This window comes from Botryllus schlosseri, chromosome 2 (genome assembly GCF_051294905.1).
Source record: "Botryllus schlosseri isolate E-star chromosome 2, Bs_hap1, whole genome shotgun sequence".
Lineage (NCBI taxonomy): Eukaryota > Metazoa > Chordata > Ascidiacea > Stolidobranchia > Styelidae > Botryllus > Botryllus schlosseri.
The window spans coordinates 16552-42232 of NC_137237.1; the positions used below are offsets into that span (position 1 = coordinate 16552).

The 25681-nt window shown below is 40.2% G+C and overlaps 1 protein-coding gene across 2 annotated transcripts; it reads left to right on the forward strand.

Moving 5' to 3' along the window:
* The first annotated feature begins 11935 nt into the window (after positions 1 to 11935).
* On the forward strand, positions 11936 to 19771 carry LOC145432800 (protein Hook homolog 1-like). 2 transcript variants are annotated; one of them, XM_080309613.1, is made up of 7 exons: positions 11936 to 12076; positions 15016 to 15101; positions 16857 to 16929; positions 17021 to 17071; positions 17828 to 17960; positions 18683 to 18747; positions 19457 to 19757. In XM_080309613.1, exons 1-7 carry the CDS (start codon positions 12035 to 12037, stop codon positions 19619 to 19621), a joined length of 615 nt encoding a protein of 204 aa, XP_080165739.1. In that variant the 5' UTR covers positions 11936 to 12034; the 3' UTR covers positions 19622 to 19757. The 2 variants fall into 2 exon arrangements, with proteins under 2 accessions (XP_080165739.1, XP_080165745.1); XM_080309619.1 differs by lacking the exon at positions 17021 to 17071 and having other exon boundaries at positions 19457 to 19771.
* Positions 19772 to 25681: the final 5910 nt, after the last annotated feature.

Sequence of the window (25681 nt, forward strand, 5' to 3'; positions counted from 1 at the left end):
CAAAGTAGTCAAGAAAGCTACTCCAGTAGAAGTAGAAGTAGGAACGAAAAAATATATTCAAGTACGAGTAGAAGTACTTCTTCCATAAGACACCCAAAACTACTTGAAGTAGAAGTAGAATTGACTGACTTTAAAAGTACTCAAGTAAGTAAGTAGTTGTGAAAACGATCCTAATTCGTTCACATGGATTGTAAAAAGGTGCAAATTGAGCTATGCGAAAGGTTACGAGCTTGATTCATATTGAGGCATACCAAAAGGTATCCAATTTTCGATTTCCTAAGTATTCGTCCACATCATTGGACGAAAATGATAGTATTGATATGGAAATGCGATGCGAATCCTCTGTTTTCTCGAACAGCACGTTTTAGAAAACAGCATGGTATGGCGCCATCCCCCATTTTAGAAGGCCCGTAGTTTAGTCGAAGAGCAATACGGAGAAGTTGTATAGGATTAGTAAACGTTAATAAAAAATATGGTGGAGCGTAAAAAGGCCATATTGTGTAGCTTTATTTCCGGAAATTATAGGCATATCAAAGTATATAATACTGGGAATTGAAAGTGAAACAAAAATAGGCCTATTACTTCTAAAAGCGGAACACGTTTTTCACGCCTTTAGTCCAGAAAGTTTCAGAGGTGGTATGCTAAAACAACTCTAAAACTAACAACAAAAAGTCAGAGGCCTCTTTTCCAGGTTAGGACGCGTCATGGACATGCTAGATTACGATACAAAAAGTAAATGCTAGATTGCAAAATAGCGGTTTCAAACGTTATGATGAGCCATATATACTGTGATGAATTATTTCAAATGGGCGAAGGGCGACAATGTGGTGTGAACGCAGAGATATCTAGATATCTAGTTCGATATATCCCTGTGTGAACAAAATATTACGAAGTAGAAGTAGAAAAAATCAGATCTACTTGAGTAAGTAACAGAAGTAGAGGAAAACTACTTGAGTGCTTCGAAAAAGTAGAAGTACTTCGTTACTGACCACCTCTGGTAGGTAGCCTACGTCAAGTCGAGACTTTGCTTTCTGAGGAAGTTTGCGAATAAATCAAATGCAGCCGGCAGAATATATCCGCGACCAGGGGAATTAACATTCGAGGTAATCAACCCTGGCGTTATTGCAGAAAACTGTGATGTGATAAAATTTTTGAAACCAGATTTCGAAGTCCATTCATACTTTTGACTTGTAATTTTGATTCAAAAAATAATCAAACAAACCATGGTGAAAATAAACACAACTATACAAAGACGCTGAAGAACTCGCAAGGATGTTAATCAATGCTGATAATAGATTGATGAATAGAAAAGCCAGAATTTTGAATGTACCTTCCCGTACTTGTTATCATCATTTTGTACAATGTACATTGTACATCGTACATTATTACAATTCGAAAAAATGATAAAATTTGCTATGGTCTTGTTTTATTGGTCCGTCCGTATCATTGGTGAAAGCATTTTAGCCGATTCCATCAATCCCAAAATTATTATTCAAGTCGACGTCCCAAGGGTCGATCTGGGGCCATAATTGTGTCCGGATTATCGAAATCTCGAAAATGTCCGATTTCAATTCGATTCTAATGAGATATATGTAGAGTCCGAAGCCTAATTCGTTTTGAAATGGATTCTACTAGTCTAGCCGATTCCATCAATACCAAAATTATTATTCAAGTCGTCGTCCCAAGGGTCGATCTGGGGCCATAATTGTGTCCGGATTATCGAAATTTCGAAAATGTCTGATTTCAATTCGATTCTAATGAGATATATGTAGAGTCTAAAGCCTAATTCGTTTTGAAATGGATTCTACTAGTCTAGCCGATTCCATCAATTCCAAAATTATTATTCAAGTCGACGTCCCAAGGGTCGAACTGGGGCCATAAGTGTGTCCGGATTATCAAAATTTCGAAAATGTCCGATTTCAATTCGATTCTAATGAGATATATGTAGAGTCCGAAGCCTAACTCGTTATGAAATGGATTCTACCAGTCTAGCCGATTCCATCAATCCCAAAATTATTATTCAAGTCGACGTCCCAAGGGTCGAACTGGGGCCATAAGTGTGTCCGGATTATCGAAATTTCGAAAATGTCCGATTTCAATTCGATTCTAATGAGATATATGTAGAGTCCGAAGCCTAATTCGTTTTGAAATGGATTTTACTAGTCTAGCCGATTCCATCAATCCCAAAATTATTATTCAAGTCGACGTCCCAAGGGTCGAACTGGGGCCATCATTGTGTCCGGATTATCGAAATTTCGAAAATGTCCGATTTCAATTCGATTCTAATGAGATATATGTAGAGTCCGAAGCCTAATTCGTTTTGAAATGGATTCTACTAGTCTAGCCGATTCCATCAATACCAAAATTATTATTCAAGTCGACGTCCCAAGGGTCGATCTGGGGCCATAATTGTGTCCGGATTATCGAAATTTCGAAAATATCCGATTTCAATTCGATTCTAATGAGATATATGTAGAGTCCGAAGCCTAATTCGTTTTGAAATGGATTTTACTAGTCTAGCCGATTCCATCAATCCCAAAATTATTATTCAAGTCGACGTCCCAAGGGTCGAACTGGGGCCATCATTGTGTCCGGATTATCGAAATTTCGAAAATGTCCGATTTCAATTCGATTCTAATGAGATATATGTAGAGTCCGAAGCCTAATTCGTTTTGAAATAGATTCTACTAGTCTCGCCGCTTCTATCGAGACCAAAATTATTATTCAAGTCGACGTCCCAAGGGTTGATCTGGGGCCATAAGTGTGTCCGGATTATCGAAATTTCGAAAATGTCCGATTTCAATTCGATTTTAATGAGATATATGTAGAGTCCGAAGCCTAAATCCTTTAAATAAGTGTTCTACTATTCGTCGTGATCATATTTTCGGGTAAATGATGATTCTTCGTAGCAACCGCCTGTGTGAAACCATTCCCGCACTCTTCGAAATATATTTATACCTAAGGATTGTCGATAGACATGGTCTGTTGAGCGTTATCATCGACACATTTCTGACGATATCTTTGCAAAATATTCAGTCAAACGGCTGTGTAGTAGGTATCTATTCGTCTTCTTAAAATTGGTTTTTCGTCATAATACCTGGAATTACACCCGAAAACAGTCGTTTACGTGCATGCAGAAGGCGTCGTGGTGAGCGGACGCGTTTTCAGCGCTCCCGTTATGTAGCTATGATAATTATCGAAAATCCGGAATTCTAGAAGACAAGAAGTCGATTTATCCAGTTAGATAGACAGAATTTTCACCAACCAAATTGATACACCAACGATACAGCAAGAAATCGGTTGAAGACGCTAAAAGTTTGATGAACTGGATATATCATTGGAAATAGGATATCAAGACTGAACAGAACTGTGGTTGCTACATCGGGAATTTACCATTGGCCGCAATACTTCACCAACCGTCAGACAATCAATACCGATTTGGACCCAGCTTCGCCAACCGTTGGACAAAATACGTAGCAATTTTGAACCGAAACTCAACTTGATATTATTCATCTAAAAGGTTTGGTGCTAATATATTTCGATATATGCGACTGTAAAATCGCTATATTGTAGCGCTCTTCGCCCACATAATTGGATCAAGCCAGTGTTGCGTGACGCAAATCGAACTGAGCGAACGCATAAGTATCTCCATTCACTGACAAAACAACATGGAAATTTGGGTCAACTCGGAATCATGACGAATAAGAATAGTTTCCCACTGATCAGAAAGTGTAACTCAATATCGATCAACGAGACGGCTTCAATTCTGCAAGCCCCGAAGGGTAAACAAATTAGTTTGATTCATACAAATATCAGAGGATTGCAATCTAATTCCCACCATGATGAGTTAAAAGACCTTATCGCTGATCTGAAGCTACCTACCCTCGTAGCAATTTCAGAAATAAACTTTTCAACCAAACCCACGCAAAATGTTGATATATCGGGATACAACTTCGAGTATACTCCGGCACCGAAGTCAAAGAAACCTTACGGAGGTGTTGGTCTTTACATTGAAGAAAACATTCCATACGAAATTTGCACGGACTACGATCTGAATGTCAAAGATTGCGAAGAGTTATGGCTGGAAGTTGATCACCCAATTGGAATTCACAAATCTTTTCTTGTGGCCGTATTATACCGTCATCCCACGAAAAACATGAACCAATTCGCAAAAGCGTTGGAGCACTCACTGGACAAAGTCAACAGCGACAAAAAGATGTGTTTCATTGCGGGAGATATCAACATAAACCTTCTAAAACACAAAGGCAACGCATACTCCAACGCCATCAAATCCGCCGGTCTTTACCAAATGATCACCGAGCCTACGCGCATAACCGATAAGTCAAGGACTTTGATCGACCACATATATACCAACTCGCGCGACATGGAAATCATTCCATTTGTCATTTCGGCAAAAATCAGTGACCACAACCATATTGGTTTTCTATCACAAGAACAACAAAGGACGCCCCCTGAAACATATCACCTCTGCAGACGACGAGAGTTAGTGGACGAAGAAGCGCTCGATGATGCCGCATTCAATCAATTTAAAACATCAGCCATCCCCCACATCTCGATAAACAACTTTGACGATAAATTTGTAGAGTTTATGTCTGCTATCAAATCACTGCTGGAACAATTTGCACCTCTACAGCGCCTTTCGAGAAGTCAAAGAAAATTGAAGCGAAATCCGTGGATGACCACAAAGCTGATTCAACTTATCCGTAAACGTAACCGGTGGCATAACCGATTAGACACCAAGAACTGCCCAGAACATGAACGAGAAAGATTTCGACGTTTCAGGAATCGCACCGTGCATCTCATTTCCAAGGCAAAAGCAAAGTACAATGAGAGATTTTTCAACAGACACATAAAGGACACTCGAAAAACATGGTCAGGACTTAACTCTCTCCTACATCGAAAAAAAGGCCATAAGTCTGTTTCGGATATTGTGAATTCGGACACCGGAAACAAACTTTCAGACCCGGCGGCCATCGCGAATCACTTCAATGAATATTTTTGTAACGTAGGCCCAAATATTGCTTCTTCTATTACAAAACCTGTGTCGGCCAGGTCTGAGGTGAGATCGATATCCCAGTCAATTGTGCTTGAACCTACGACCAAATACGAAGTAGAAGTAGCCATCCACAAACTGAAATCGCACAAGGCCGACGGCTATGACCAAATCCCATCATGGTTTTTAAAAATGATAAGCATGCATATCAGTCAATATATGGCCCATTTTTTCAACTTCATGATAGAAAATGGAGTCTACCCAAGCTATCTAAAAAAAGCCAGAGTAGTCCCTGTACACAAAGCTGGGGATAGAACTAATGTCACCAACTACCGTCCGATATCCGTTCTCCCATGCATCGGGGTTGTATTCGAAAAGTTGCTCCTCTCCCGCCTGTCCTCATTCCTCGCCAAAATGTCTGTCATTTCCCCTCAACAATTTGGCTTCCGAAACAAACACCAAACCGCACATGCCCTCCTAACAGTGGCCGAACAGTATTATGATATCTCAGAGAAGCGAAATGTGGGATGTAGCATTTTTCTCGATCTAAAAAAAGCGTTTGACTGCGTAGATCATAAAATTCTCATCTCGAAATTGGCGCGCTACGGACTTCGGGGCCCACAACTTGAGCTCATGAAAAGTTACCTCACTGGACGCCAACAAATGGTTGCGATCTCAGACACCTTGTCCTCTCCTCACCTGGTGACCTGTGGTGTGCCCCAAGGCTCAGTACTTGGACCGGTCCTTTTCACCTTATATGTCAACGACATTTTTGAAACCTCTTCATTGAACACCACACTTTTCGCTGATGATACTCACCTCCTCTCTTCAGCATCTTCGACGGCAGAGCTGGATGCCCTGACTGGTGACCAAATGCCCAAAGTCCATGAGTGGACGGCCCAGAACAACCTCTGCATAAACGCCTCGAAATCGCAATTGCTGACAGTAAATTCAAAAAATAACCTAACCGTTAATATCGCTGGTCAGCCCGTTTCCAACACAGATAATGCCAAATATCTCGGGGTTTTACTGGACTCGAACATGTCCTGGAAGAGTCATATTCAGTCCCTAGAAATTAAATTATCACCGAAGTGCGGCCTGTTCTACAGCCTTAGGCGCTTCATGCCAGCATGGGTTCTTCTGATACTCTTTAAATCCTTAATCCAATCGAAGTTACACTATGGCATCCTCTGTTGGGGGGCTGCCAGTAAAACTGCACTCAAGCCACTGCAAAAACTACAACATAAAGTACTCCGAATCATAGCTAGGGCCCCAAAGGGGCCTGGCCGCCCATCCAACAAGTCGCTGCTGAAGAGATTCGGCGTCCTAAACATAGAAGATATGCGGAAACTAGAAATCGCCAAGTTTATGTATCAGTTCCACTGCGGTCGTTGCCCCGAATATTTCAATGACTTCTTTACCTCGGAATCAAAAGCGCACAAGTACAACACACGCGCGTCCACGTCGTCCAAATATCATATGATCGACCGAAAAGATCATCGCTCTATCAAATATGCCGGACCTGATGTGTGGAACAGTATCCCGCCGGCCATCCGACAGTCGACGAGCATGTCCACATTCAAGTCGAAATACAAGCAATTACTACTAAATAAATACAGTCCATCCTCAAGATTACCGGACCACGACTGACCTATCGATCTCGCTTCCCATGACATGCCGCCCTATTTATTGTCGCTTTCTTTTTCTATACTATCTTCTTTACTTTCATTCAGTGTGCATGCCTCCTCTTTATATCGCCTAGGCCAAGGTAGGTGTCAGATTCCATAGACTGCTCCTTGTCGCTTCGACACCTTCCTGTCTTTTCATTGTATCGCATTTTTTGTGGTGTATTGAACTGATAAAATTGCTAATAAACCAATGATGATGATTGTCATTGAATACATCACCAAGAAATAGTATGGCAAGAGGTTCCAGAATATGTCGATGTAATTTCCAAAGCACAAAACGTAATGACACCCGAGTATATTTCCATGATTCACCCGATCATCGATTCTCGCCAAAAATTCTAATAGAATCACAGTGGTCATGTGCCATATTAACCGATGTTCCCCATGACCACTCATCAGCATCATTACCTTAACGGATTCGCATCGCTGACTATTGTTTACCCACGGCACATAGGCAGGGGAGATAGCGTAGTGGTAACGATAAGCGTCTACCAATCTGACGGACCCGATTCGATTCCTGTCGGAGGTTTATCCGTTCTTACGGCAACAAAAAGGTCGCGGCTTCAAAAAGATCAACATCGATAAGAACTGTGACATCGGGTACTCTAGGCCGAGGTGGATGTTAGAGTAGAGGATCGCTACTGATGCGTGTCGTTCGACATCCTCCTATCTGTTCATAGCATTGTGTCTTATTGCATTGTACATTGTTTGTGACTTGTTCAGATGAAAAATATAACCCAACGATATTAATATATATTATTATTCACAATATAAATAGTCCAACGGTAGGGCACATCTTTACGCCTTGCCTGAAATATCACATCCCCTCTCTCGTAACCACAGTCATATCATATTCGTAACTGAATCGATTGGGGCCAGCGATCGCGGGTTATAGTGGTCCTGGGGAACATTGCTTGATACTATATGGTGCGGGTATGGAAGAAGTGCTGATGTGTCCTGTGTGCCTCAGGGCTCTGGCTATCCATTTGACCTGAAATCCGTTCAGTATACGAACACCCCTGCAGCATTCCCCTGTAAATCCCACTATATAACGGTATGACATCAACTTGTCACGTTTGTGATAAAAACATTGTTCCAAACTGCCTGAAAGCAATATACAATGATCTAATCTGATTTGCCAAGCTATACATCAGAAAAACGGTCAGTATCCTTCAACAACCAGCACAACAGTTACCAGCACTGGTGACTTCAGCCTACCCCCTAGCTGGCTTGGATATCTGCAGGCCGTGTTATTTTTGGCATTTCAAGAGCCATATGCCAAAACTGCCAAAAGTAAAAATTTGAAAATGCCAAAAATAAGCAATTTTTGGCATTTGCCAAAAATAACACGGCCTGCCAAATAGTGTATTTCGTTGATGGTGTTGTGTTAACAGGGCCGCGTTACAAGCGAGAAGAGCGTTTGTGAAAGGCAGGTTTCTTAATCTGGGTCCAACCCACCCATTAGGGGTGAAAGCCAGTGTTGCCAACTCCGGATGGAAGAAAATCGCTAAAACTGGTGTCAAAAATCGCTAGATAGCGCTAAATATTGAGAAAAAAGCGCTAAAAAATAGCGCTAAATCTGCAAAAGGTGTTAAATTGAACCATTATATCGATATATTCTTCTCAGCTATATTTTACTCGTCTGGGGCCAAAGTCACTTATCATATTTATAGTTCATAATACGTAATAGTCATATCTAAGCGGGACAAAACGGCAGTCATTTCGATAAAGCAGATCGCTTTGCGCAACGATCGCTATACCGTGAACACTGACCAGGTTTGCAGGCATAACCGCTCACTATATCAGCGTGCCTTACTCGATGCGTCCGTGAATACGTGATGCGATGTACCGTGGTTATGCGCTTGACTTCTTCTCTAAACTGTGTTGGAGTTGGCCTACTTGAACACGACATGCGACTTGACACACGTGGACACGACATGCGACTTGACCCGTCACAACACGACGTTGAAACGGTTTGTTTTCCACTATAAGTAGAGACCTTAAGAAAATAATCCGAGGACCAACCCGGTGTATGAAATGTAATTAATCTGGCCTTAAACGAATGACCAGACATTGGAGCGACCTCAAAACAGTCCCCAAAGTCTGGAAATCGGCATTGATAAGAACAATCGCTAGACGAAATGGGTCATTGTTATGTTCATTGTGTTGCGACGGTGCCATTGTTGGAGCAATAATGCCGGTTTTCAGACTTTGAGGGCTGTTTCGGGGTGCATGGTTCCATTGTCCGGACAAGATTTTATTTTGTATTTTCGAAATCACTGCGACACTATCTTTCGATTATGGCCATTGGCCAATTATATTAAACTTCAGCGTTCAAGTCGCCAGTTTTAGCACTGCCAACTATGCTACTTTTAGATTACTCAGCAAGAAGAGACACTGTTTGCTAATGCGTAACCGCCAGGAGTTGCGTATCTACTACTATCTATCGGCAGGTAGTAATCTATAATTATTAGGGCAATTTTTTTTTGACATGTCAAAAAAAGTCAAAATTAGGTCAAAATTGTAGCGTTAGGTCAAAATTTGTCAAAATTGTTTACAAAGTCAAACATTTTTTGACCTCTGCATTTCGTTTGTATCGTAGATTTTGCGCTGTCGGTGAACTTATCATTTGATATTTTACAGCTTGTAGCCTACTTTATAGGCCTGCCGTTGTAAACGGACCATCGTCTGCTCATTGTGAATCATAAATGGTCAAATGAAACAAATAGTGACATGGTTTTATGGTCAACGTACCGCAATATCCTAGCTGAAGCAAGACTGCTTGGACATTGCATGGTTCTTATATCAAGAAGCGCAAGCTGAAAAATTGTGATATAGACAACATTGTCAGAATGAAGCAACACGGTTTGTCACCAGCAGTGTGCACACAACTTGAGTGTTGTCAGCCAACAAATGCTGCTGTTGAACGTTCTTTCTCCGTTCTTGGCAAGCTACGTAGTAAGGACAGACACTTTCTACCCGAGAATGTAGGATAGGATCTTTCGTTGTACTACAACAAATTTTAATTATTTCCACCAGAATACGTAATGTAACTACTGGAATTCTTCATAGGGCCCGATTTCGTTAAAATACTAGTTTTTCATGTAAAAATCTGTCAGTTTTTGAGCCAAAAACGTTTTTTCAGGCCAATCTACTTTGTAAGGACAGACAGTTCCAACCAGAAATGAAGATAAGTAGTACAATTTTAACATTATATGCGAAAACACCTAATTTGCATACGTGAGGTCAAAATTTGGTCAAATTTCAGTTTTTTTTAGGTCAAAAAAGGTCAAAATTCAGATTTTTTAGGTCAAAATTCAGATTTTTTAGGTCAAAATCTTCAGTTTTTTAGGTCAAAAAAAAATTGCCCTAATAATTATATATCATCGGAGTCCGCACTCTGGTGACCGGTATAGCCAATGCAGTTGTCAGCCAGAACTGATCTTTAGTGGTTATTTTCGGTAAAAAAGCGCTAAATAATCGCTAAATACTTCTTCAAAAATCGCTAGATTTATCGCTAGGCGCTAGATCCATATTTTTTGGCGCTAAACCGGATGAAAAATCGCTAGATCTAGCGCGAAAATCGCTAAATTGGCAACACTGGCTGAAAGCATGGTGTCCTAAATGGTGTGGGCACAGCGTGATTGAACGGCTGACTGCATTTGGTGATCTCCCGATCCCTTCGCTACAGCCTGGTTCTGAATTATATATACTTTCCTTTGTATTTATCTATACCATGTGTATTATCAATGTTCATGGACCGAATAAATTCTCTCTCTCTCTCTACGTCATACTTTCCATTTGTCCAAATGCAATTTTACGACCATTTTTGACCGGCTTGTCGAGCGTAAATTTGATAAAACGGGTATCAATGAGAAGCTGCCGCAGTACTGATTATTAAAATATAAATTATATTCTGCTCATGGAACTGGAACCCCCAAAATCAACCACGATTTTTGCATTGTGATCGAGTTGAACATTGTGACGCAACAAACAGTCTGGCTATTTCTGAGCTGCATAGTCTCGTTTTGCCAGACAGTCTTGTTGCGTCAATGTTCTTAAACAAGCTAACCTTCCCAGGACTCTTCCATGCGAGTTGGTAATATTAAAGCCACCTGAAGTGACAAAAGTCCTCCGAAAATATATCGGTAGACTGGAGGAGAAATGATAGTCGGGCTACTAAATAGAATGTGTTGAGAGACAACACAGGAAACTCCTAGAAAAGGATCGGGAAGAAAATTCTTTCCACGATGAGATCGATGGCACTGGCGTAGCGATCTCTTTTCATGATGCATGGAAGCCGGTTCGGCCCTCCAAAGATTTTGAAGCTCTGAAAACCTTTTGTGGATGACTGGCAACATTCTTTCCCTAAACGGCTACTGCTGAAGCCGATATTTCCCAGATGCGCTGGGCGAGAAATGAATTTAGGAGAAACTTAGCTGACCTGAGTTTGGAAGCACTGTTACAGTGCAAACGATTTAAGTCTATTCAACAGCTGTAACAATCAGCTGTTGAGCGTGTTTGTTAGGCTTTTCTTTCTTTTTTTTTCCTATTGGCACCGTTTCCGATGGATGCTGCACATTTTGTGGTTTCGTTTGATATTATTAACCTATGAAATCGGTAGGTTTTTTCTTCTTCTTATTGTTTGTTGGCACTGATTATACGTGAATGCTGCACATTTTGTGGTTTCTTTTGACAAACTAGCCCGAATAAAGCGTTTTTGTGACTAATTCAAGGCTGAAACTATATATTTAGAGGACGATGCCAAAACTGCCAAAAATAAAAATCGAAAAATGCCAAAAATAAGTTAGTTTTGGCAGTTTTGGCATATGCCAAAAATAACACGGCCTGGATATCTGTCTTAACTAAGCGCACGCTGGAGGGGAAATCCCCTCAAGTCACAGTTTTGAAACCGACTTCAGCCTGAGGGGTGTAGCTTAAGCCCGACGACGGGATTAAGTACTGATTGATTGCAGTGATTTGATTTGCAGTCAATATATTTATTACAATCTTTCTGTTTTGTGCAGTATAGTGCTTTAAGGAGTGTTCTATAGGAATTTATTAGATTTGTGTAATGAATATTTATTACAATCTTTCTGGTTTGTGCAGAATAGTGCTTTAAGGAGTGTTCTATAGGAATTAATTAGATATGTGTCATGTGGTCATGATTCGTTATCTGATGCCTATAAATAACGTTAAAACTATAGTCGGCGGACCCCAGTTGAAGAACCCTTGCTTTGTGGATTGTTCCTATGATGTAAATTTGACATTTGTCGGTACATTTTAATACAGTTGTTAGTCATCATACAAATTGGTCAAGGAAAAGTGAACGATGGGTGAAACAGAAGTTTTGTGCGACTCACTCATGAACTGGGTAAGCATATATTTCACACCGACTTGATAACTTTCAGAAAGTTCTCGCCATATCCGTGAGTGTCAACATTCGGGTATGAACCTGCACTGTAACAGGAATGTCACATTATAGCGTGTTGGAAAATTTCAAATGATTTACCCCATCCTTTATTAATCCTCCATAGTGGAATCGATGGCAACGGCACGCACAACGTCACGCGAGCATTTATATATGATCAGTTGATCACGCCGATTAATGAATTGTGCTGACATCACAAAGCGATACCAGAGTCCAGATCCAGAATAAGGCGCTTGCGCTTTACAATGAACTCAAGCAAGCGTGGCATTTGCGTAACAGCGAATATGCGGCGTAGCCTCAGTCCGGCGTATACCAGGTCTGTTTTAGCCCATTGTGTCGTTTAATAAGTAATTCAGAATTGAATCAGAGCGCACGGAATCGGATCTTGTTCGAGCCATTCACCATTTTATGGTCGACTATTGGGTGACTATTGCAAAACGTGGGAAATCAAGGGGGGGAAATGGGAAGTCAAAGAATGGAAATCTACTCATTGAGAACTGTTAACGAATGGACAGGGCTGTCAAAATCAGAAAACATGGCAATACAGACAGAAGTAAAATATAGCATCCTGGATCTTTTTTAGACTATTAACTGTGCAAAATTTTGGATTTTCAGAGCGATAATGTGACTTTTACATGTTACGAAATTAAAGTGGCTTTTTCTCAAAATTTTCTTATTTTTCGTACCTTGAAAGTTATGAATCCTGTTTGAGGCAGAAAAATTCATCCAATCGAAGTGAAAATTTGCAGGTATATGTCTTGGGATGCTTCCACGAATGAAACTGTTCATTTTATTTTATAAGTGAAGGGTCCCTCCCATTAGGTTACACCAGGGGTCACCAACCTTTTTGCACCCGAGAGCTACTTTTTGATACTGATTGATGCAACGGGCACCATTTACTCCCGCCGTTTATCCTCCTGAATTCCCACTTCGATATTCATAGGGCAGTAATCACATTACAGTAAGACTTCTTTCCAAGACAGTCTTGTAAAATCAAAACATCTCATTTCAACTAGCTCTTCACTGGCATTTATTAAGAAATTATGAATTACTTAGCACCATAGCACCTATTTGTATAAATAATGCAACAGTCAACTCAAATTTGGACTGGACAGTGGACATCTTGTTATCTCTATTTATATCAGTCAGTGGGAAGGCTGGCATTGCATGTTATCAGCTATTGCGCTGTACTCTGGTATGTAACTTGAAACTGCTACTCTGAGTGGGTCTTCCAGATGTGCATCAGTGAGGCGTGTTCTGTGCTTGTTTTTGATAAAGTTCATGTCCGAGAAGGCTGATTCACAACGATAAGTTGAACCAAACATGCTTGGAACCTTCATAGCTGCTGCGCATACACCACTGTACTTTTCCGTGTCAACAAGGATTGGGGCATTGTTAAGTCAGAATGACCTTGGTAGGTAGGCCTATATGTTGCCAAAGAGTCTCGAAAGGATTTGATTGACAAGCGAATCCCCTTGTCGAGCATTATACGGGGCAATAACAACTATTACTGAAAATGAGAAACACGGCTATCTGCTACCGAATAGTAATGCCATTTGCTCATGTGTCATTGTTCTGGTCTGGATGTCCACTGTCCAGCTTCACCACCGACATTTCAAGAAGACCGTGGATAGCATTCCACCATATGTCACCTGTATAGGTAGTGCTCAGTGCTCAGTCTTCGATATCTTGTGATTCGATTAGGCTACATGTTGGTATATTACTAGTTGTAATTGGGGATATTTGCTATCATCATTTTAAGTGTTTATATATATGTATTGTCATTTCCAAGTCACATGTTATAGTGTGATTTAAACAACAATAGCTAAATCACTCAATTTATCTATTTAAAAGCTCACTGGTGATAATCTGACGAATAATGGCTAATGCTGCTATTCGATCTATTTTCAGAACAGGCTCGCGGGCACCACATCAGGTCCTCGCGGGCTACCTGGTGCCCGCGGGCACCGGGTTGGTGACCCCTGGGTTACACTAACTCAAAAATTTGCAAAATTTTTTTTTTTTCAATTTTCAAATTTTCTTTTCAAAGAATAACCCTTGTTGAAAAAAAAGAGTTTCATCCGGATATTTGAGGTAATTTGAATCTATTATAAGCACCAAGAAAAAATTTCACTCAGAAATTTTGCCAGAAAAAAATTCACAAAAAAATAGTTTGAAAAATCATAAAATCGGATGAAAGTCAAAAAAACGTCAACCATTTTTCACCAAATTTTCACCAAAGTTCGAATGTCCAACACAGCACCTTGTGTCAAAATTTCAGAAAGATTGCTTCATTAGTATCAAAGTTATGGTTATAAATGAGTGATTTTCCAATTCGAGGGGTTAGCATAGCCCCATAAGCAATAGAGTGTAAAGGCATACAAAAAAACTACATTGTCCAAAGTTACCTCACATGCACTCATGCAGGCCCTGCAGAGGTAACTTTGGACACAGATAATTTACAAAAATAAGGTACTTATTTTTTACCATGAAGATTTTCGATTAGGTAATTCTAATCTTCTTTGCTCCACAACCCCTGAAAAACAGAAAACTTACCTCTCCTACACCCTAGCATTTCCAAGATACAAAGCGGAATTGTTGAAAATTGTCCTAAGTTACCCCGGTTTACGGATATGGAATAATGTTGCTATGGTATGGAAAATGGTCAAGTATGGTATGGAACAATTGGGCGGGTATGGAGTATGGAAAATTCCCATTCCATACCATACCATGCCCTGCCGGTACCGTACTCTGTAAAATCATATCTCACTACTCTACTCGAATCATTGTGCCCAGCCCTAAATGAATATTCCTAATTGCTCTTTGCAATGGAAATGATTCTGAGCGGACTTGACATATTCATCTGTGCTTTTTAATTTCAGCTTTCACAATTTGATGTTCCTGCCCCGCACCAACACTATTTAGAGATGACAGATGGAGTGGCAATAGCGCAAATACTCAACCAAATGTGAGTTTTTGTTTTTGTTCCACGCTTTGTTTCATTTAGAGTCCTTGCAGGGACCCATTCATCAAAGAAACACCCATGCTGTGTGATTTCTTATGATTAGAACCATGCTCTGATGTCATGGGAATTGCTGGTATTTTTTATAGCTACCGTAATCGGTGATGCCAGTGGCATAGACTGGGTTGAATCGGAGAACCTTCTTCTACCCCCTTTCCCAGCTCTACCCCCTTTTAAACCCTCCTAATGTCTCTCTCTCCCTTATTCTGAAAACATCGGTGTATTGTTTCTCAGGGTTGTAATGACTCGAGTCATTTTCTTAAAATACGGAAATGACTCGACCCTGTTGTTTCTTCACGCCATGGTTGTACAGCGTAGTTGGACAAACTATAGCCCGCGGGCCGCATGCGTCCCGCAACACCGTTTTGTGCAGCCTGCGGATGCCTCAAACATTTTTAAAATATTGAAAAATGCGTTCTAAAATCTAATTATTGCAGCGACTGAACGTTTTCTAATATATTTCGACATGAAAATAATAGTCTTTGTATGTTTATTTTCTATTTGAAGCACCATATCCCCACCTCAAAGCCCACGCATTTTGAAGGGTCTCAATTGCTAAATATCACAGAAAGTCAAAACGAAAGTGACATAATTTGGTTCTCGAGTTTGATTTTTAGGTGGCAACACCAGCAAGTTTATTGCTTTCAGGGCTCTGCTTGAAAAAAAGGATTTGCGCTGTGTTTTTGTTCTCGATATATGTACAAGTTCTTTTTTTTATAATACCTCTTCCTATACCTATACCTAACGTAGTTAACGGAAACATGGTTATGATGCTAGCAGCATTGTGTGTCCTGGAGTTAAAGTAGAATCAGCAAATCTATGAACAGCTTGCTGCTCAAAGATTTGGATTTCTATCCTTTTCTAAGAATCGGCACAGCCGAATTTCATCCCTAATTTTGACAAACTTGTTACTAAGTATGATCAGCTCAGATATTATCTCCATACATTGGCGCTGAACTCAGGTAGGCCGAGCATAACTAGGAATTTTTTTTTTGGTAGGCCTATGCAGCATACCCAGAATTCCGTTACGCAAGTAGCTAGATGAACCTGAATTGTGTAATTCAGAAAAAGCGCAATGCATTTCCGTTACGTTCTGTCGCTTATGTGAGCAATTTAACCAATTGATCGAATTTCAGTTATTAGAAGATAATTGGAAGATACGTCACGACTTCCATAATTAAGAGGCCAATTTCTACTGAGGCCAATACATAGGCTCCGACTTACGAGGTGGCAAGCTTGCGCAGTAGGGGTGTTCGAATATGATCTTTTTTCTGAAATTGCACTGGCTACTTGATAAAATTGTTAGGTTACTTAGTATAAGCTTACGCACCAAATTTGGTTTAATTCCAGCTCGTAGCCGCATTGCTACAGGAGAAAAAAATTTTTTATATATTATATCAAAACAAATATGAAAAATTTCAAAATTTCCTCTTCGCCGCATGAAATTGTTAGGTTTTTTATCTAAACGATGCTCACCAAATTTGGCTCAATTCCAACCAGTGGATGTAGAGTTATTGCCGTGGAAAAATTTTGGTATTGAATAAAATAATGGTTACGGTGGCCGATTCTTTAATTATTCATTATAGCTGTGCCTACCCCCCATCGTAAATGCTATTTTATTCAAATCCAAATTTTTCGACGGCAATAACTCCGTTCGGACTCTGGCTATGATGTTGCCCAAAGTATTTTTTGTCTTTCCAGTGATCCAGACTTTTTCAACGAAACGTGGTTGACGCGAATCAAGCAAAATGTCAGCGACAATTTCAGACTCAAGGTTTGATTTTGTATAGTTCATTACGAGCTGCGTTTTTTCTGAATTGTGTGATTCGGCCGTCAACAGTATATAATCTATACTCTTCATTTAGACAAACAATTTGAAGAAGGTCCGAAATCAGATGATTGAATATTTTCGCGAGGTCAGTATTTGCTTCGTCCATAGGTTGCGGCCCAAAGTGAGGATCTGAATCTTCGAGTCGAGTGTCCGAGTATCGTTCATCCTGATGCCATAAAACTAGAACAGTGGTTCCCAAAATGTGGTACGTGTGGGAGTATCTCAAGTGGTACGCCCAGGAATGCATATTTCAAATGACTGTTCACTAATATGCTGAGACCGACAATTTCAAATCTGAAAAGTTTTGGAAACAGTTTGACCATACCGCACTATATTTTATTTTTTTCAACGAACCCCAACTAAACATCCCTCAACGGCAATATGTTTTTATCAGCGGGCTATCGGGAAGCCACCAAGTAAATTGAGTTGGCACAATAGGATGTTCCATCTTGGACGGGGGCATACTGTTGATGGGAGCCCTGAGATTTTAGTAGTTCATGAAGCAAAACTGCCTCATGATTTCTCTAATCGAAGAAAATACAAATGAGGTCATCAATCATTTTGCAAATTTCGAGGTATCGCGGACCCCCGGTTGAGAAGCACTATTCTACATGTCTTGTGTGCTGTGATGCGACTATACGACTATTCAAGGTTTACAGTCGTCTACAGTGAAAAATAGTATCTAGTTGATAAATGAACTCTCAGTGGCGATGAGCAAACCATACTTGGGCAAATAATCTCTCACTGCTCGACTTGAATCATTAAAATGAATATTCGATTCAGATTCTAGTAATCGCTACTCGTGATTCAAAATCCTTTTCTAAGAAGATATGTTTGGTAGGTGACTGGAAATGAGCTAGTTGGCTTCCAACTGCCGGATATCCCCGCCATCTCGGAACAGTCAGACAAACAACAACTGGGTCGACTGCTTCAGTTAATTCTAGGTGTCGTTGTGAATTGCTCAAGAAAACATCGTAAGTAATCTATGTTTATTGCTCTACATTTGAGTATGCGACTTTTTACCTTCTGAACTAACTCTAAATCTATCCTGACATTAATCACGACACGTATGACATACATGCCCACATGCTGACAGGCAGAATAACTTGTTTTTCAAATTTCACTGGCTACCCATGTAATTGTTAAGTTGTCTAAAATACGATGTGTAACAAATTCGGCTGACTTCTGACCCGTAGAAACAAAATGATCTGAAGAAAAAAAAACAGTATTTACGGTGCACAATTCTATCGTTTACCTATGACGAGAAATTGTTGCTAGATATGTTTTAACGTGATTTAATGCTTACTAGCATGTCTTACTATTTATAATTGGCTTGGTATCACAAGTACTGACATATTTGACATGAATTCGAGACAAATTGTGTTGAAAAATGACAATTTTCGGCACATCAAAAATTAAGGGTAATTAATGAAGTTAAATGTAGAATTCTACAGGTTGAAATTGGGCCTATTTTGAGCAACCTAACAATGTAATCGGATGGCCAGTAACATTGGAAATTAAAATTTTAGTAGTTGCGAATTTTGAAATGTGAATATTTGTAGCTTTAGTTCCAGTTGCCATTTCTGAAAAGTGAGTATCTCTAGCTTTAATTGCGAATTTTGAATGGTGAGTCATTCTAGTTGAAAATCCAGTAGTATGTCCAAGTCTGCCGCTAGTCCAATTGTAACACTTGCAGAGTACATCGAAGAAATCATGCAATTGGACGAGGACGTGCAGCATGTCGTCATGACAGCAATCCAGGTATGTCCGGGACAATTTTTTCCGACCACTTGTTATTCTTGGGGCTGGACAAAAGCCAGCACCTGAGGCATATACGACTCGGAGTCGAGTATCACATGTTATCACATAAGACCAAGGTTGTAATGACTCGAGTCAGGATTTTCTGATGACTCGGACTCGAGCCTCCGCTCGCTGACTTGGACTCTGACTTGACTCGGTGGTGAACTGAAAAAGACTCAACTTAACTCGAGTAAAAGCTATAAAGCGACATTGACTTGTGACTCGGAGCCTTGTGACTTGGTTACAACCCTGCATAAGAGCGAACAATTGATGTGAAAAGTTCCAATATGTACCTTTTATGTGTAGTTTAAACTTACAATGATAGTTCAAGGTTGCAATAAAGATAAGTCGGTATTGAAACGTGGAACTTGAACTATTTCACTTTTTCAAATCCGAGTTGATTCTCATAAGCATGAGAATAGAAAAGATCTGTTGAGCGAGTTTTCTTCGCTTTGCACGTTACAGTTCTCCTGTAGCCTTTTTATGAAAGCAGAAATGAGATAAGAATTCAAATGATAGCGTAAAAACATTTCACGAATTCGAATGAAATTAGAATGCCGTGATTTTTCTCTAATTAGCCCAGTTAGAAGACTAGAATGATCCAGTAGTCCAAGTCTGCCCTACTGTGCCCACTGTTAGTTCCTCTACCAAGCCATAATCTTTTTTTCAGGAACTGATGCAGCACTATGTCCCCTGTGGCTCTGACCAGGTCGACTCTGCCGGGACCAGTGAGGCGTCGCAGGAATTGCAAATGCTACATCGCAAGGTCAAAGAAATCGAGGCGGAGAGAGAGGAAATCGCCCAACGATGCCACAAGCTCGAGAACCAGGTTTAGAGCCAGTATATTCTCTCTGTCTTTCTCTCTCTCACTTTCCCTTTCTCTTCCATCAGTTAACGATGGTGTTTTCCGAACGCTCCTCTTTAAGAGAAGAATGCTCTCTTCTATTTGATCAGGTCCATTTTTTCTCTCCTTCTCTCTAAAAATCAGCTATTCTGTTCTCTGCGACAGACTTTTACAATAAGGTTGTTCAAAAATAAACTTTTTCTTCAGATTTCTCTGGCTACTTGATAAAATTGTTAGGTTAGTGAAAACAACGCTGCACACCGACCTTGGCTCAATTCCAGCCAGTAGAAGCGAAGTTATCGCAGTAGAAAAATTTCCAATTCAATGATTTTATAATAAATAATGAAAGAGTTAGTCACCGTAAATACTATTTTATTAAAATCCAAATTTTTCTACCGCAATAACTTCGCTTCTAGTGGTTGGTATTGAGCCAAATTTGGTGTGCATCATCACTATTGATAGCATAACAATTATATGAGGTCGACAGAAAAATTTTGAAAAGTTACTTTTTGTTCTTTAATGATAAACTCAAAATTTTCTAACGCAAGAAAATCGCTTCTACTGGTTCGAATTGAGTTAAAGTTGGTGCGCAGCGTTGTTTTCACCAACCTAACAATTCTATCAAGTAGCCAATGAAATCTGAAAAAAAGTTCTTTTTGAACAGCCGTATTGTACAAACTACCAATGCAGTTTTTTCAGGGTCAACTAACTACTGATTTTTTAATAGTTCTACTCGTAGTTGCGCACTTTGAAAATCTTGTAGCCAGGGCATGTGTTTTGGAGTCGAAATCCCACCCCTTTCCGCCGATCTGTTCCGATTTCGATACATTAAAAATAAATGAGATGCTTCGGGGGTGAAGTGTGTTGGATCGGTTCTAGTTGGGGAATTTCGGATTTTAAAATGTCATTCGTTCTAGTTGTTGTTCTAGTTTTATATCCGGTAGTTTGTACAAGTGTATGCTCTGCCCTCTAAATATGATGGGTCTCAGATTAAAGTGGAGTGTGTGAAAAACATTTTGCAGCAGCCACTTTTCTTAGAAGACGTGATTGAACTGCTATACTAAACAATAGATGACTAACGTAATGGTTAGTGCTGTTCATAAATGAAAAGTGTTTTCAAAATTGGTAGGTCAACTACAAAATACACTGCACAGGCACCCCTTTTGGCTCAATTACAACCCACAGAACAGGGGCGGGCAACAAGACGGGATTTTGAGATGCCCGACGCCTGTGAGTCTATAGTCTATACTAAGGGCTTCTACATGCGGCCAGAGTTCAAAGAACTTGTTGAAAACTTTGCTTCACCACAGATGACTCATTCACTTCTACAGCTATTGAAGTACATTACATTAATAAATTCATTCAATACTGTTTTTGGTCTCCATGCTTAAACTTGAAGTTTACATTAAATATGATTTATTCCTTGTATAGCCGGAGAAATCCGTGAATAATGTATAGATTCAGGAATCCGGCACGCCAAATACTTCATTTTTCCAAATCTGACCCGCCTACCGGAGAAGTTGCGCGCCCCTGCTGTAGAGGCATTTATAAAAGAAAATAGTTTTGGATTTATTTGATCAAAATGCACAAGAAAAAAGTCATCAAACCTGATCTTAAACGAAAGCTACTATTGCACTAATAGAAAATTTTCTCCGGTCATGGCACTGTAAACGCCCTCAAAGTCATGAAACGGGCGCTGCACTGTTGCTGGTTGCAGGGAATGAATTTCGGTAAGTAGCGAGTATTACAGACATCAAGGACAAGAATATATTATGTCATCTCTCCAGTTTTGACCAGAAAACCACCTGAACTACTACAAGTAGGCTATTTATTCATGACTGACCACTAGGGTTGTCCAAAATTTGGGAAATCTTGAAAAGTCTCCGTGATTGTGTCTCATTCTATTGATTATTGATAAAAAACAACAATTAGCCTGAAAGAAGCCTACAGAAATGCCGTTAAGATTTCGGTCAAAGCGTTTGAAAGTAGCTGCTCAAGAATGGGCGTGCCACCGACCATAGAACGACGAGAAGACTAGTAATCAAACAACAACGGCTCTTGATTGGCTAATCGTCTATGCTTCAATGATCACGCCAGCAGCAGCTTGCTGATTAGGTGTTCAAGAAGTCTGCTACCGGCGGGCATTCTGAGTGCGCATTGTTAGTATTTTGGCAGGTGGTGATTTAAAATTGATTCAGGACATGTTGAGTTACGAAATACATGATGAACAAACAACACCTGCTTCACAGAAGCTTTTACAGCATGACTGCTTTAGTGTGAAGGAAACGGCTGAAGCCTACATGCCGTGTTTTCATCGAGATAAAGCAAAGGCGCTTATGCAAGTGTTGAGCGAATTCACCGTTTCAGTACGCATCCATCATCAGTGAATACAAATATATATAGCTTAACAATGACACTATACTTTGTGTGATCTTATTGGGCTGAAGCTGTAGTATATAGGTGACGTTTTGAATGCTCTAGGGATTGGCGGAATCAGCCGGTTATGCTTGGCACTTATCAGATGCTTACAGCAAATTGAATGCACTTGCAGGCGTTGTTTAAGTCATTACTGAAAACGCAGAAAAGAGGTGGTAATGTACGCAAACTCGTACAGGCTATGCTGGATATGGCATCTCAAAGTCCTTATTGATCCCGCTGAGAAGAGGTGAGAAGAAGAGCACAGACTATGCTGCTATAGTATCCAGCATAGTTTGGATATCGTATCCAGCATAGCCTGTGCTTACCTTACACCTCTTTTCTGCAGCATCAGTAAGGACTTTGACAACTCTTATAAGTGAATTCAATTTGCTGTAAGTATAACTGCCGAGCATAACCGGCCCTAGAACCTTCAGAACTTAAACTATATACTACAACTTGGGTCCAATAAGATCACACAAATTAGTCAAGCTTTATATTTGTATTCACTGATGATGGATCCCTTCTTAAACGGGGAATTCGTTCACCACTTGCATAAGCACCTTTGCTTTTCCTCGTAAAAAACACGGCATGTAGGCTATAGCCGCTTCCTTCACAATAAAGCAGTCATGCTGTAAAAGGTTTTGTGAAGCAGATGTTGTTTGTTCATCATGTATTTCGGAACTCAACATGTCCTGAATTAATATGAAATCATCACCTGCCAAAATACTAACAATGCGGACTCAGAATCCACGCCGGTAACAGACTTCTTGAACACCTAATCAGCAAGCTGCTGCATGCCGTGATCATTGAAGCATAGCCGATTAGCCAATCAATAGCCGTGGTTGTTTGATTATTAGTCTTCTCGCCGTTCTATGGTCGGTGACACGCCCATTCTTGAGCAGCTACTTTCAAACGTTTTGACCGAAATCTTAATGGGATTTCTGTAAGCTTCTTTCAGGCTAATTGTTGTTTTTTATCAATAACCTATAGAATGAGACACAATCACGGAGACTTTTTAAGATTTTCCAAATTTTGGACAACCCTACTGACCACCACTGCAAACCATGGTGATTCAGTTACGGTTAGCATGTGTCAGTTGTTTTGTGAAACTTCTAGGGTCGCCGTATGTCAGCCGTATAGCGAAATTCTTAGCTATAAAAGTGCCACAACACAGAAATTCAAAATACGAATTTGTTGCGTGACATTGAAATGCAGTTTATTATTATGTGGTGATGCGGTGTGTCTCCACTCTACCTGGGCTGCAAGGTGTTTGAAATCAGGCTGATATGACGTCAAAGCAGGACTCAGCAGTTCCTTTTCAAGTGCTAATGAACATGTAAGGAAGATTTCTGCTCGGTAATCTTATCAGAAGCGTAGGGATTCATATTATCAAGTCGGAGCGCTCAAAATCGCATTTTATATTAAGTAATTAGTGATGATGTGTAGAATTTTGATATTAATAATATTATCCGGAGAATATAGCCTTGTATAGACATCATAGTTTTCGCATTTATGTTTAATCTGAATAGGAATTTAAATACATAGTCCTAAATACACATAATAGAAAATCTGTCGATTCTAGCCAAGGTAAGTTTTGACGCGGCAATCATAAGTCGTAAAATGTGGAAACTGCAGAAACCGTAACTTGTACACATAAAATCAAGTTTAAAACATGGACGGATGATATTAGTCCTAAATACACATAATACAATATCTGAGAAAAGTATCAAGATGCGGCAATCAATGCAGCGATGATATAGCAATGGATGGATGATGTGGCACTATAGGCGTGGCGCTTGATGATGTGGCACAGATGACGTAGCAGATGAATGTACCCTTAGGGCATGAAAATGGGCGTGGCAATTAGGATGACGTGGCGCTCTCTGATTGGTCTGCGCCAAACCCAGCTCATCCTACTACTATGACCTCACACTAGCAAAGCTTCGTCTATCGACTAGAGGTGGTCACGATCCGATTCAGGAGTATATGGTTGTTTGATATAAGTTTGTAACCAGGGCCACATTTTTTCAGCCCCTTCCCGCGAAAACAAACACTGGTCTAGGGCCCACCGTGGGGTAATCGATGCAGCTTCTGGTGGCTTACTATATGAATCTGGTCCTTAATTGATTTCAATGAATTATGTCAATAATATTGGTTCTTCCATATATTACTATATAATTTGATCCTCTCTTCGCCCACATGATCAGAGTTAGCGGTAGAGCTGGTGGAGGATTATGACTTCGAAAATGCAAGAGCGTAATTGTACATCGTTAAGTCATGTTCGTCGCACCTTTAAGATTATATATCAGCTTAATGCCTGTGCGCACTGCACCAGTGAGCTATATGAACAACGCACATCCGTTGGTTTCCAACCTTTTATGGTTTAACATCTTCGCGAACCCTAGAATAAAGGCAAACTACTCCCAGGTTTAGAACCAATATCTTTGAAAAAATCATCCAAACGGCCGAAACCGACTTTATGAATATACCGTTATCTAGTCATTGTGATTACAATTAGACTTATTTCTGTAGATGAATTTTATTTTTATTATTTTTCGATCGCAGTTTTTGCGAGTGCGGTAGTCCCCATATTAAACCAACATATATGATACTAAATCGCGCGCAGGGCGAAGAAAAATTTCATGTAGCATAAATCTGCCCCAAAATAATATTGTTTATGTCGATTTAAGATAAAATATTGAGCATACTTCAAAATTCCGGACATTTAGGCATATTTTAGTCTATGGAATCGAACACCCACCTTGGCCTAAGGCGATGTAAAGACGATGCATCTACACTGAATGAATAGTCAAGAAGATAATATAGAAAAAAGCAAGCGACAAGAAATGGTGTGGCATGTCATGGCAGGCGAGATCGATAGGTCAGGTCGTGGTCCAGTGATCTTGCGGATGGACTATAGTATTTATTTAGTAGTAGTCATCATCATCATCATCATCATCATTGGTTTATTAGCAATTTTATCAGTTCAATACACCACAAAAATGCGATACAATGAACAGACAGGAAGATGTCGAAGCGACAAGGAGTAGTCTATGGAATCTGACACCCACCTTGGCCTAGGCGATGTAAAGAGGAGGCATGCACACTGAATGAAAGTAAAGAAGATAGTACAGAAAAAGAATGCGACAAGAAATAGGGCGGCATGTCATGGGAAGCGAGATCGATAGGTCGGTCGTGGTCCGGTAATCTTGAGGATGGACTGTAGTTGCCTGTATTTCGACTTGAATGTGGACATGCTCGTCGACTGTCGGATGGCCGGCGGGATACTGTCCCACAAATCAGAACCGGCATATTTGATAGAGTAGACGCTGAAAAATGTTGTCAGTTAGACCAATGATATAGGCCAACAAATGGTTGCAATCTCAAACACCTTGTCCTCTCCTCACCTGGTGACCTGTGGTGTACCTAGAGGCTCAGTACTTGAACCGGTCCTCTTCACCTAATATGTCAACGACATTTATGAAACCTCCTCATTGAACACCACACTGTTCGCTGATGATACTCACCTCCTCTCTTCCGCATCTTCGACTGCAGAGATAAATGCCCTGACTAGTGACCAAATGCTCAAAGTGCATGAGTGGACGCCTCAAAATTCGGTGTCTTAAACATAGA

Excerpts from the sequence above, each read along its gene's own strand:
- LOC145432800 (XM_080309613.1), top strand. The coding sequence starts at position 12,035 with ATGGGTGAAACAGAAGTTTTGTGCGACTCACTCATGAACTGG. Across the intron at positions 12,077-15,015 it reads GCGACTCACTCATGAACTGG|CTTTCACAATTTGATGTTCC; the intron begins GTAAGCATATAT and ends TTTTAATTTCAG. Across the intron at positions 15,102-16,856 it reads GCGCAAATACTCAACCAAAT|TGATCCAGACTTTTTCAACG; the intron begins GTGAGTTTTTGT and ends TTGTCTTTCCAG.